Source organism: Cydia pomonella, chromosome 11, assembly GCF_033807575.1.
Source record: "Cydia pomonella isolate Wapato2018A chromosome 11, ilCydPomo1, whole genome shotgun sequence".
NCBI lineage: Eukaryota > Metazoa > Arthropoda > Insecta > Lepidoptera > Tortricidae > Cydia > Cydia pomonella.
This window is the reverse complement of record NC_084713.1, coordinates 8,792,874-8,806,840: the sequence shown is the minus strand read 5'-3', so window position 1 is coordinate 8,806,840 and position 13,967 is coordinate 8,792,874. Positions and strand designations below refer to the sequence as shown.

The window sequence follows — 13,967 nt, the reverse complement described above, 5'->3', positions numbered from 1 at the left end:
ATACTGCTAATTCATTGTTAATACGTATTACAAATACGAAAGTAATTAAAAATGTTTATTATTGTTTATTTGTCTGCCTGCTTAAGTGCATTCTAAGTGTAATTGATGGATGAGGCTCTAGACACTGGAGAGAGAAAGAAGGGAAATCCCAAAGAAGCCTATTTATAGCAAAGACCTGCATAGTCGATCCCTGCCAAATTAACTCCCAACTAATAGGGAGTCAGGAATTAAGTGTTTATGATTCAAGTGATATCCACTTTAGATCTATTTTCCTATTTATCCTACGTAAACAAGACGCCTACATCAGAGTGGATTTATATCAAATAACAAAACAGATCAATTCTAAATCCCCGATCGTCACGTCTTCTTAGTTCGTACATAAGTAAACTGGCCAGTTTTTTGGCAAGTTCGCTATAGGATATAATATATACGACAGCGCAGCCGCCGACTCGTCAATGCGTATAGACACGCCGAGCGGACGGCTTGCGCGACCACTTGCTGCCCAGCCGACGTGTATTTTCGCATTTGTAAAGTTAAAAGTTATATTTTTAGCTGAAAGTGAAGTGAACATTAGTAAACAGTAAGTGCTCTGAGTTTTCGTTTTATAGGTTTTAGTTAGCCCAATTGGTTTTTAGCACCTATTTTATCCTAATTTATGCAGATCTAATTCTATTTAAGTATTCTATTTAGGTAACTAGATTATATCTGAGCATGGAAACAATTATTTTGGATTGAAATTGAAGCAATTTAAATACAATGCTCTACATTTAAACAAAGATTTCAAAAGTAAAGAAAGGCCCAACAGGTGCAAACGCCGACATTTGTGCACCAAAGAACTGGCCCACTTCGTAGTCTGCCTAGTTGCCTATACGTAGCCTTACGGCCCATCTATACGATGTAATATATAAGTCAATGCATTTAAATGACTAGATACAAATTTAAGGACTAGAAAAATGCAATAAGAAAATATGGAAACAATTCGCTCCTTCCTAACTAGTTCCTTTGTATGTGCGGAATTTTTTTATGTAAGTAATATATTTTTTTAGGAATTAAGCAGGTTAACTCAACACAAGGCTCGCGAATTACAAATGCGTAAAATTACTACATACAGGGTGTTTCGCTTATTAATCAATTCCAAATTTCAAAGGAATAAATAATATTTTAGGGGTTGCACAAATAGAAAAGAAGAGGTCTGAATCCCATACATTGCGTGAAAATTAACTAGGTATTTTCTAAGATAACAAAATATATGAACTGATACTAAATCCGAATAAAAAGACTGAATTTTGCGACTAAAACACGATAACACCATTTTTCCTTCGATTTACTGAGAAATCCTAATTAGAACATTTATCAAGTAACCAAAATCCAAGGCTTCTTACCTACTATATAAAAGGTTCAGTAACACACTACACGCCACTGTGATGGCAGCTGCTTAAAGCTCTTTCTACCCTCTGCTGTACAGTCCTTAGTTATATCATATGGTTTCCAAATTCCAAATATAGAGACTGATTTTAACTTTTTTTGGCATATTACATTTTTTCATGAGCAAAACAAGAATTCGAGCAATGCGATCACATAAAAAACGAAAATTCGCAATAATGAGACACCCTACTACAGCTCTACTACAGTTATAGTAGGTATACTAAAGTACATGTACCCTTCGGCCGCGTATGCAACCAGAGCTTCGTAACCAGATGCGATCGAAAACTATTTCTGCCTTGTACGAAACCGGTTGCGATCAAAAACTAATTCCGTCTTACTAGTTATCAGTTACGATCGAACACTTTTCTTTGTTGTACGAAACCTTTCGACCGTTGATAAAGTCAGCTGAGATTATATTTATACACCTTGTTATACAGTATAAGTACTGTACACGTTATATATCTAGTCAAAAATCAGAACATAGTAATCAGATTAGAACTCACTTGAAGTAATGTTTAAGTGGCCAGTGATTTGTTATATTACCCACTGTAAAGGTTTCATGTGAGATCTAAATATGTTATATTGAGATTTGTTAAATCAATAGTTTCCAAAAAATGCACAGGATAAGAAATTATGAGTATCATGACAAAATATTTGAAAAAAAAAACCTATAGCTAGATGACCCAGACATTGGTTTCGTATAAGAACGAGAAGTGTTTGATCGTAACTGGTTACGGGTAAGACGAATTTAGTTTTTGATCGCAACCGGTTTCGTACAAGGCAGAAATAGTTTTCGATCGCATCTGGTTACGAAGCTCTGGTTGCGTACGCGGCCGAAGGGTACATGTATAAGCTAAGTCACCCTTTAAAATAAATAGGGTATCCATTAAAATTAATAAACTTCAGGACCATTATGACCTATCTTTTTCGTTAGGTATTTATTTGTTTTGAAATTGTTAACGATGTTAGCAAAACTACCTTATCAGATGTTACGTCCGAGGCTGTCGCCTTGCACTCGTGGCCGCGGGCTTCCGCACTCAGCCAGCTATCAGTAGGTACGGTAATGTCACCCTCTGATAGTGCCTTTTTGAGAAGCCGCTCCCTGTAACATGCCGTTATTAATTGTGTTTAGACGGTGATTGACATTTGTTTGATTTTTTCAATGTATACACGGTTCTACATGAGGAAACCGAAAGATTTTGACAGTGTATCACATTTAAGAGACTAAAATGTCATATAAACTTTTCTGGATTTCGCCTCGTTTCAGAGTTAATACCAATGTAAAAAAACATCTTCTTATCGTAACTTAGTGCAAAACGCCTTTTTGATCGCGATGATGCCGTTACGGGGCGTAGTCTAAATATCCTTATTGATAGATGTCAAAAAGTGACAAGTAACCTTTGCAAGAACTAGTCTTTACAAAAAAAAATCGTAAAAAAATATTTTCAGTGCCAATTACCATAACATTAACTTTTTATGTACAAATACGTTCAAAATTTAAATAAAAAAAAAACAAAAACTTTTTTTTGCGAAATTTACTGAAAATCATATAACATTTTTTCCTTCTTTTGGCCTCAGAAGTAAGTCGTTAAAATCTTTCTGGTTCCTCGTGAGCACCGTGTATAAATATTTATATATAACTATATATTAATAATAATAATTAAATTAATAATTAAAAATTAGGACATTATAACATAATACATATAAAACTTAAAATCTAAATCTAAAAATAAATAAAACTAATCTTAAAATAAATAATTAAAAACTATCCCCCTGCGGCATGGTGCCGTAGATGCTGGCAGCATTTCCTCGTTGTATCGCAATACTTATTCTTTGTGCGAGGAAGCTGCCAGCTCTACGATCACCGGTAGCGTCTTCTATTTTTTTGGCTAAATCCTTAAATAGTGTAGATGCATTCGGACCCCACGGGCCAAGGGTCTCGACGCCAAAAGGTACGAAATCGTATTCGGGGCCGAGACCCCTATATTTGATCTTTTTTAATTTTTCGGCCGCCTCTGCCGCCGCGCCGGGTTTTGCAGTTGTGCCGTGGAGATGAGACGGGGCTAGAGTGTCTACACATGTGGCGTCCCACACCAGCACCCGTCCCATCTTCCACGGAATTAGTGACATTCCGTCCGGTCTCTTACCATCGTCTCTTACAATACCAGCTGGCTCAAGAAGAGCTGGCACGTTCACGCTGGCAAGAGACCGGCGGAGAATATCGTTAAGCGCGGCGTGTCTAGAGAAGCGGCCGGCGCTCCTTTGGCAGGAGAGCCCGTGGTGTCCGAGGGCGTCGACATCAGTGCCGCAGGGGCACCTATGTGGAGCACAGACCCGGACGCCGAGTCGCAGGCAGGTTGCAACGCGCAGAGTGTGCGGTTCCAAAAATGTGCCTGTGTGTACCGAAGGAAACGCGTGCAGCCAGGCGCCGGATTCCTTCGTACCCGCTGCTAAGAGTCTGGCGCGTGAGGAACCTATGCTGCGACTTAAGAGAGAGTCATAGATAATTTTACAATGGATGTCATCCCAGGTCCTTTGGGAATTTAGATTTTCGGGAAAATCCTTACCCGGGCAGGCAATGGACCAGGCGTTTTTAGACTCCGTTAAGCCAGCAATCTCATAGTTTGGAGGGCAGGCCCTTAGGATTTTGCCTATGAGAATTGCTGAGCTATGAACGGAAGATAAAAACGCCGGGGTAGAAACACTAGAAATTTTGCGGATCCCTATCCCACCGTGACGAATGGGAAGGGATGCCTGGGTCCAGGACTCTTCACTAAGCTGCAAGTTCAAAATCGATTCCAAATTATTTTTGATAATGTCGTCTAAAGGTATTAACAAATTTTGAAATTTTGAGAAAGAGCAACAGCGAAGTACATACATTAATTCTGGTACAAAGAGGCAGAATTTAATAATAGATAAAGCGAAATGCGGACTAATTTCGAGAAGACGACTTTCATAATTTTGGAATTTAGAAGTTGTGTCGGAAATGAAATTTGAATAGGATTCTTCAAAAATAGGAGACCCAAGGAGGCAAAGAGAGCTTTTGTCTATTATTTTAATGTTTGGTGTAAGTAAATCAAATTTTTGTTTTACATCCAGAAGATTTAAAGAGGCGTTATGAATAAAAAGTTCACATTTGCTATAGTTTAGGTCTAAGCCAATTGTTTCAAATTTTGATTTAATGGTCGAAAGGTCTGATAGCACGGATTCGAGGTCGCCTCCCAGGGTTCCGTCGTCTAAATACCAAACGTTAAATTTTGATTTTAAATTTTGAATAATTGGATTAATGGCCAAACTGAATATTGCCGGCCCGAGAGGATCACCTTGCTGGCAGCCGACTTCTGAAGATATCATATTATCGCGGTAAATTAATTTGGTAGGGTCAGCATAGCAATGCAAAAGGTAGTTATAAATTTCGGGTATGTTGTTCTTTATTTCTGTCAGCAAGGTATCCCTATTTACCGAGTTGAATGCGTTTCGAACATCAATTTTGACCAGCACATCACAAGATGAATTTGAGAGGTACGTGCGTAAGGCATGGACGGCTGCCTCACAACCTCCTTTTATGCCAAAACCCAGCTGTACAGGTTCAAAAAGGGGTTTTAATTTGGAAATTATATACCTGACTGCAATTTTGGAAGCGAGACGTCTTATAGTAGAGCCAACGGCAATTGGTCTAACTCCTCCGTCCTTTTTGGAGAGGGCGATGAGATTTGCCCCGTATAGGATCGGAACTATGTCCGGATTCACATTTCCTGTGTACATGACGTTAATTAATTTGGTTAGAGATTCAACGAGACGCTCACTAGCATCGCCCACGGAATGAGATGTAAGATCTTTTAAATGTTGGGGCGAGAGTCCGTATATATATATATATCGTTGTTACCATAACATTAACTTTTTATGTACAAATACGTTCAAAATTTAAATAAAAAAATAAAATAAAAATTTTTTTGGCGAACTTTACTGTAACTCATATAACATTTTTCCTTCTTTTGGCCTCAGAAGTACGTGGTTAAAATCTTTCGGGTTCCTCGTGAGCACCGTGTATAAATATTTATATATAACTATTATATTATATATATCGTCGTTTAGTACCTATAACACAAGCCTTATTGAGCTTACTTAGAGACATCTGCACCATAGATATATATTTTTTCAACACACTTGCTCAAAACGACAGTTTTATTCCACCGATTTTTGGCTCATAATCCTAGATATTAAACACGCGTGCTTTTTCAGTACATTATAACACTCGTGCTTTTTCATTATATTATCCGACTGAGTTAAGAAGGTAACTGATTGCTAATTAATAATATGCATGGAAACGGAGCCTTCTTAATTTGGTCGAGTAATTTTTTTTTTAACCAATTATTAGGTTTCAAATGTTAGTTCAAAGAGATTTTATAACACCAAATATAATTTATAGATTAAATTATCTCGTAAATTACATTAATGAATAAACATAACATTTTATCGATTTCATCTCCATCCGTCGAATAGAAATATGAAAATATTAGCTTATTACATTTTTTTTATTGGCTGTATGTCGATTTCGTTCGCGCCATTACCTTGCGCGCGCATTGGAATCGTGCCTAAAAAAAGTAACGCGCCAACCATTTTCCGTATTTGTCATAAAAATTTAATAGTATTGCATGTTTTTAGTTTATATGTTGACGAAAAAGTCAACTGCCAGTAATACTAATAGAGGCATGAGCCGAGAACGATAGCCTTTTACCATCAAAATCGAGTGAAAAATAATTGGCGGCATATGAAACTACTATTCGATGGAAATTCAGCAAGAGCAAGAACGTCCAGTCTTTCTTGGAAAATGTGTTGGTAGCTTATTTTAATGAAATGGCGAATAAGTGCCTACAAGTTCAGCACGCTTTGGTGCAATTATTCGATGTTTAAACTGTAAGGGTCTCCCCAAACTAGTCGACGCCGTTTCGGCAAATCGCGTACGGAAAAAGCTTTATGTCAACGCAATAAGAGCGAATAAGTCGTAAATCGGCTCGGCCCACGCGAAACGACGTCTTTCGACGGGAAAACGGCGTTTTGCCGTAAAGCTGTTCGCATTCGTAAGACGCTGTTTGCAGCCTACCGCACACGTTCGCATTCATAAATCTGCTTATACCGCCGTACGGTGCCGGAAAGAGTTGAACGGCTCCGATCACGGCCGAGTACCTACGATAAGGACCGGTCAGAGCTGGCGGAAGCCGTTCAGCGTCTTCGACGGCCGAACATAGCTGACGACGGCCGAACAGAGCCGATGACGGTAAAAATGCTGGTAAGTCTTTTTTTCCATGCCCGTCTACGTAAAATATCCATCATCACAGGTTATTATATAATATTTATTTATTTATTTATTTATGTTCAGGAGAACCAACAGCTTTAAACTTACAATAGGACAACAAGATTAATACAGAGAGCCAATTACAGGAACTCACAAGTAATTACAAAGTATATAAAAAAAATGCTAACACTGACGCACACACACATGCGTACAAAGTGAGAAAAAAACAAAAACACAATTGAAAATGAAAATACATAGAAGCCATTAAAATAGACCCTAGGTTCGGAAACACTTAGTTCATTAGCGCCCAGAATAATTGAGGTCTCAAAGTTCGAAGGAAAAAAGAACAAAAATAATATGTAACAATTACCAAGGAAAATAATCTTACAGGTCTGTTCAATTTCAAACTCAGGTTGTTACTAACAACCAGTCTCCAAAAATGAGATTTACGATTGCCGATCACCCGCTGTCCTACATCTGTTCGTCGGACTCAACGGCTGTACGTGTGCTGTCTGACGTCTCGACGGCAGGACGGAGCACGGGAGAGCCGACCGTCGCTTTACAACTGTTGCGATAGCAAGTCGCAGGCGATCGGGCGTCTCTACGGCCGCAAGGAGGATGAGACTGCTAAACGCAGGTGTCCGACCGCGGAGACGGTCGATCGGCTAAATGCGAATAGTGTGGTGTAAAACACTCGGCGAAAGCCGACTCCGCGTCGACTGATTTGGGGAGACCCTAAGCCACCATTTTGAAAATTGTACTTTTACTGTTTTGAAAAAAAAATCGAATGTATAAGTTTTGTTTTTTCCTCGCAAGTGTGTTGAAAAACGTCGTATGGAACGCGTGTGCATTGGTCATTACACTCATTATCAGAGAGCGAAAATTTGGTGCTGGTGACGTCATTATGACGTTAAGTCGCATATAACCCACATCGGCTTTCTTATTGCGCGCTCGCTTACAGCTCGCGCGCACAATATCGCCTCGTCTGTGATGACCAACTTAGTACACTTGTATCATAATGTACTATTTTGTAACTGTTTGTTTTTTATATATTTCTTTTTATGTTATCCGACATTATGCGACTTTATATATCTCTAAGTAATAATAATACTTTAGTTTGCATTGATATTTTCAGTTAATTGTATTTTATAATTGTTGATGTGCTTTTTTGGCTTGTATGTAAATTCCATGTTGACATGTAAAAGTGCCCTTGTGGCCTTGCCAAAAGCGGATTGATTCCCTAACTGTATGTTCGCCTAATAAGAACCGGTTCCCTAATAAGAGCCACCATTTCAAAAATCCCGCTCCCGAAACTAAATTGAAATCAAACCTCGCTCCGACGCTCTTCATTAACCAATCATTGAAGCGCATTAGCATTACTTGGGTTTTACGCCACCATTTTGCCAGCATGCCTGTCGATGCAGTTCACGTCAGGACGCTTAGCTCGTTTTATAAAATTTGTTGGTGTTATTCGATTCATTCAAGGGTTTCTGTTTTGTTTTGGAAATAAATTTACACATGAAAAGGAATAAGTAACCTTTAGGCGTGGATTGTGAAGGTAAAGTTATTGAAAGAACTAATATTTTTTTGTCATGTTTGATTGGTTTTCTCCGGGATGGTGAAGTGCCTGACAAGGAGCACCTCCTTGTCACCAAATAAGGACCGGACCTTATTAGGTGTATAAAAATTCTGAACGGCTTGTTTTCATAAATTATGCTTACTAATATTACTAACTATAAATTACAATAACATTGTTGGTTTTAGTGCAAGAAATATGGAACCAATCACCACAAATATTATGTTGCTGTCAATTACTTACTAAGACCAGTTTGTCACTAAGTTTCCTGAGTTCATTATATTTTTATTATTTGATAGTCCAAATAAGGCCCACCGCCAAAAGTGTGATTTCTAAACACTTAATAATTCCTAATTATGTTGTTTTATGCTTAAAATAGTTTCACTTAGTAAATATCAATACAATACAAAAATATGTTTTATTAAAAGACATAAATCAAATCTATTATCCTGCTTTTAAGTTTCTGTAGACTTTTTAACGACCAACACTACAACTCTTATTCATTTTTGGTTTAATCCATCGGGAATGACAAAAACAATTGTATAAGTTAACAAAATATATTAAATAAAAAAAATGTACTTTCGGAATTATCTACGGAACAGGAATGATCCTTATTGAGATCACCCATTCACAATAAGGTCCATTGACAAGCTTTTTAAAACAATTTTTGTCATTAATTTACTTCAGATTCATGATTTTTGGTTAATGTTTTTACTTCAAATACAGGCAATTTGTACATTTCATATGTATTTTTAAGTTAAGATACTTCTAGATCAGATTTACAAATATCTGACCCTTATTACGCGCACTTACCTTAATCGACTATCAGTCCCATGCTTTTTTATCTCATAAACTTTGTAACGGGTCATTATCGTTATACAGATAATTATTTGTTTCAAATTTCATCATGTTGACCTATCTTTATCTCATCCACACTAATCTACACTCCACTTTTGAAACACAATCAAGTTTTATGAGCATCTTACATTTACCTACTTTAGCCATAAGTATATATGTATCATTAACTGGTGCAGTAGTTTTTACGGGGTCCACGAATAAATGCCGACAGACAATATAAAATAAAATAATATTTTATATATTATAAATCCTGCAAAAGTTTTCCATGCCCCTCCGAGTAGGTTTTTATTCTATTCCTATATTATTTACTTTAGATAGACTTCGTCTATTTATTGAGTAAGTACACTTATTATAGCAGTATATCTATTCCATACAGATTATCGTCACAGAATAAATACCCAATAGACTACTGAGTTTATCATTGATTAAATGTTTGTGAATTATTGGCCTATTTTTATTCTTCACTTTTTCTCGTATTGTGTGTATGTCTCGGCTTGTGCTCTATGCCTATTAGGCCGTGGACTGGACGCTGGCTTAGTGGCGTCCCGATGTTCATAACCTTTTTTTTAATACCACGTCGGTAGCAATCAAGTAGACCGCCCGCCTGATGGTAACCAGAACCAGTCACCATAGCCCAATGGATGCCTGCAACGCCAGAGATATTACATGCGCGTTGTCGACCCTTTAAAAACCAACACTCCTTTTTTGTAGAACCCCATACTGTAGCCCCTCGGGAATCCCCATCATTCCACAGCCGAAGCGTCCGCGGTAGGAAATTTCTCTTAAACTGCAAGTACGTGACCATTTAGGTTCTAGGGTGTGAAGATGAACACCCTGCCGATGGCGAGCGGTGCGGTGATAGAAAGCGGTCGTTGGCATTATGTCAAATAATTCTTTAGAACACAGCCCATTGTACAAGCAGTAGAACACACATAAGGAGGCAAATTTATCCTTAGACTTAAAAGTTCAATACCGCTTGTGAGTTTGGGATCACCCACGGTTCGTACAGCTCGCTTTTGGACTATCTACTTACGAGATACTAGTTGCTTAGCTTTCATACGAGTATTGAGTAATATAATAGCCATTAAAACAAGCGTTGATTAATGGCATGCGCAACCGCACGAGTCCGTACGGCCGTCCACTTGTTATGATCCTTAATTACACACAATGTCAATTAGTACCTACTTACTTAAGGACTAATACGTCTCAATTATTTACATGATATCCACAACGTTATCATTCGTACCTACTGAAAATTATATTCTTGTCAATATTTAATCCGTTTGACTTTAACTATGAGTTAAATTATAAGTTCGCCTCGTTCGCCAAAAAAGGTTTCGTATTAGAATAAAAGGATTCGTACAATCCAGGCTAAAAAACGTTTTGGAAAAACAGTATTTTCTGTGGACAATATAAAAGTAAACGATATGGTTACATTTAAATTTTTAAAAGAGTAATGGAAAATGGAATTGAAGAACATGTTGTGCGGACCCCACATAACGTGGGATAAGGGCAGGAGGAAGAAAAAGATTTTAAAAAGAAGTAGAGTCTATTAGGGTTCGACAAGAAAATTAGGCTTCAATGTTATTTTATAATGTCCACAAGAAACACTCTATAGGTAACCTGGAAAACAGGAAGAGATCCCTGAAAGGGATAAGTTCGCCTTTGTACAAATAATGTATGTTCTTTCCTGTTTTATGTTCCTTTCTGTACCATAAAGTGTTTTACTACTACTACCTTAAGGTAAGGTACCTTAAGGTACCGTAAGGTAGTGATGTTAACATCACACTAAAAAGTTTTGACAAAATACGATTTACATGAAATTTTACGTCCCCATATATCTCAAGATTCTTAAGGGTGAAAGAACTCTTAATGTACTTTTCCATCAGTCTTACTTCTTGCCGAGTTATGACTGACGTCACCGTGAAGATAGGCAATTATTAGTGCTTCCGATAAATATAAAGCATTCAATAAGCTGTTAAGCTAAAGTTACGTCAATATAAAAACAATTTAACGACATTTAGATAATGGGGAGTTTTTTGTTTTTCTTTATTTAACTTTGTTGTGTTCACGGAAACCTGCGATAGGGAAAACTACGTCCAAAAAACATGTTCGCACTTCATATAGGTACCTACTACTCACCTTAACTTATCATGTCATACTCTGGTTTGTGCTTGTCACTGATTTTAATTTAGCTTCCAAAGTTCAGTAGATAATAATTGTGTTTCATATAGGTAGGTACCTATATCCTAACCTAACTTGTATTAAACACCTGTACTTATATTGAAAGAAAAAAATAGTAATATATGTAACCCTCCGTCGGTAGTCGATGATCTGGCTGAAACTTACCATTTGTAGAAAAAGACGCATATGTATTTAATTAGTCTTTACCACATACAACAGTAAATAAAATCCATAATATATTTTTTTACCAATAATTACATAATACCAAGAACCTAAACAGGTATCCACACATACATACACACCTAATTAAATAGGTAAGTATATGTTGGTCTTAGTTCCCATTACAATGCTGGGGACACAACGACATCTTGATACTGTTTTTGGTCATAAAAACCTCCATATCATCGTCATCTTTATAAAACAACCGCCATAAAATATAATTGTATATCAATCAATAAGTGGAAATAACCTTCTTTAGTAAGGCACGTTTGTACCTTGGGCGGTTCCCGTACCTGCCTATAATGGATTAGTTAAACCTACCTATCAAAGTTACTATACGAACCTCATTGTTATTAGACATACATAGTACAGTGGCTCTATCTAGCAAACTATACACGGCGACTGGTTCGAAACCTGTGAGGTACCTGGGTAATACATATATCTACTTATTACAAGTAATCTTTGGTATTTAAATAAATCCATTGTGCACAAAATATCAACATATAGGTTTGGTTGATTAAGATCAATAGTTTGTATGTTTTATTCTTAAAATAAAATGCTGTCCCACAATCACGTGCAATGTATTTTCGTTGATCTCATGGGTTTTGTCTATAATTTCCATAAAATCATTAGAAAAGTATATTAAAGATAAATGATCCATTTTATGATTTACTTATGTCGCCATGCTACGATCATTTCGTAAAGCTATAATTTATATTTTATTTACTTATATATACTGTTTTAAAGCTGTTTAATTAGGTTGTCTCATGGATGTTTAATCAGTAAAGGTCATCAGTATGTGTTCTTTCCAGACGGCATTATTACTGATAACTATGTATAGGAATCATTCCATACACACATATCACATATTGTATTATCGCAAGTAAAACCTAAATAATATTATAATGCAAATTGCCATTATTATTACAATCTACCCCAGATTTGCTATTGTTTGTTACAAGGTAAGTTTGTTGTGCCTATTTTATCATTAATTTCAAAACTATTACTATAATGTAATGTAAGTTTGGGAAGGGTGCTGGTGTGGGACGCAACCTGTGTAGATACACTAGCCCCTTCCCACCTCACCGGAACCAGTAACAGTGCGGGTGCCGCGGCTAAAGGGGCCGAAAAGCTTAAAATACAAAAGTACAGGGGTCTCGGCCCCGAATACATTTTTATGCCATTTGGGGTCGAGACGCTTGGCCTGTGGGGTCCTAATGCTCTACAACTTTTTAAAGAACTATCTAAAAGGCTGGTCGACTTCACAGGTGACCGAAGAGCTGGCAGCTTTCTCGCACAACGTATTAGCATCGCTATACAGCGGGGAAATGCTGCCAGCATTCTCGGCACCATGCAAAAGGGGCCAAATTTTTTTAGACATATTTTAATTTTATTTAGTATTAGTTTTTAGTTTTAATTTAGTTTTATTTAGTATATACTAGGTATTCATTTCGTATTGTAGGTGGCCTCAATTATAAAAATAAAATGGTACAATTATTAGGTACGTACCATCTACAGAGAGAGGTAACCCCCCCCCCACAATTTTGTTTTCAGGGGCAACGATATATGGCCAAGTTGGAACGATAAAAGGCCTTAGGTACACTACGAACCCAGAAAAAACTAGCTAAATCTGGGATTCCAACTCGAACGAGAAGAGATAACATAGGCACATGTTAGTTACATCGCATCGACTCGTGACTCGTGTAACTTATGGTTCATGAAACCGTGGCGTGATCTCTACTCGACATTGATAAGCACAAATTTACGTACCTATTAATTTCATGGAGCAAAATGAACAATGCGTGTAACGGTGCGTCACATAACTATAATATTTTATTATATTATTCTGCGTCATATTTCTAGTGATAATCAGAAAATACTTTAGGCAGTAATGAAATAGGGATAGGTTCAAAAATTCTAAACTTTCCAAGGAAAGTGGGTAACATTAGTTATGACCTGTAGCTTGAACTATTAATGTTGTTTATCATAGAATATTGGTCTTGGAGGCTCGGCCCGCTATCTTGAAAGCCGCGACGTGCTGGCTCGATGTCGGACGACCTTATCAAAAGGTCATCATATGACCCTTTCTTTAATGCTTGCTACACATCAATTATTTTAAGAGCAAAGTTCGTTCTTTAATAATATATGTCCAATCGTATGGCCATCGCCTAATTTTGATAACCTTAATTAATAAAATGACTGTTGGTATATTTTTGTATTCACGAAATGTCAAGCAATTAGATTTAATTTAGGTCCCTGATGATAAGGGAAAAGATTTAATAAGTTCCTGAAAAAAAATGTCATTATCATCTACTCTCGCTCGGCTCGGGACACTATTGGGCAAAAATGCTTTCTTAAGTTTGTCCGGCTGGCCGGCTTATATTTATAGATCGCATTTCTCATCTAATT

At 37.1% G+C, this 13,967-nt stretch overlaps 1 protein-coding gene across 2 annotated transcripts in view; it reads left to right on the top strand.

The window, feature by feature from the left end:
• The first annotated feature begins 438 nt into the window (after window positions 1-438).
• Window positions 439-13,967, top strand: part of LOC133522769 (organic cation transporter protein-like) — a 31,384-nt gene continuing 17,855 nt past the window's right edge. The window contains exon 1 of one of the 2 annotated variants that reach the window (XM_061858216.1): window positions 439-580. In XM_061858216.1, coding sequence (XP_061714200.1) covers window position 580 — 1 coding nt within the window. In that variant the 5' untranslated portion in view covers window positions 439-579. Of the gene's footprint in view, window positions 581-8,127; window positions 8,280-13,967 lie in introns of those variants that run through there. The other variant, XM_061858217.1, reaches the window with a different exon arrangement.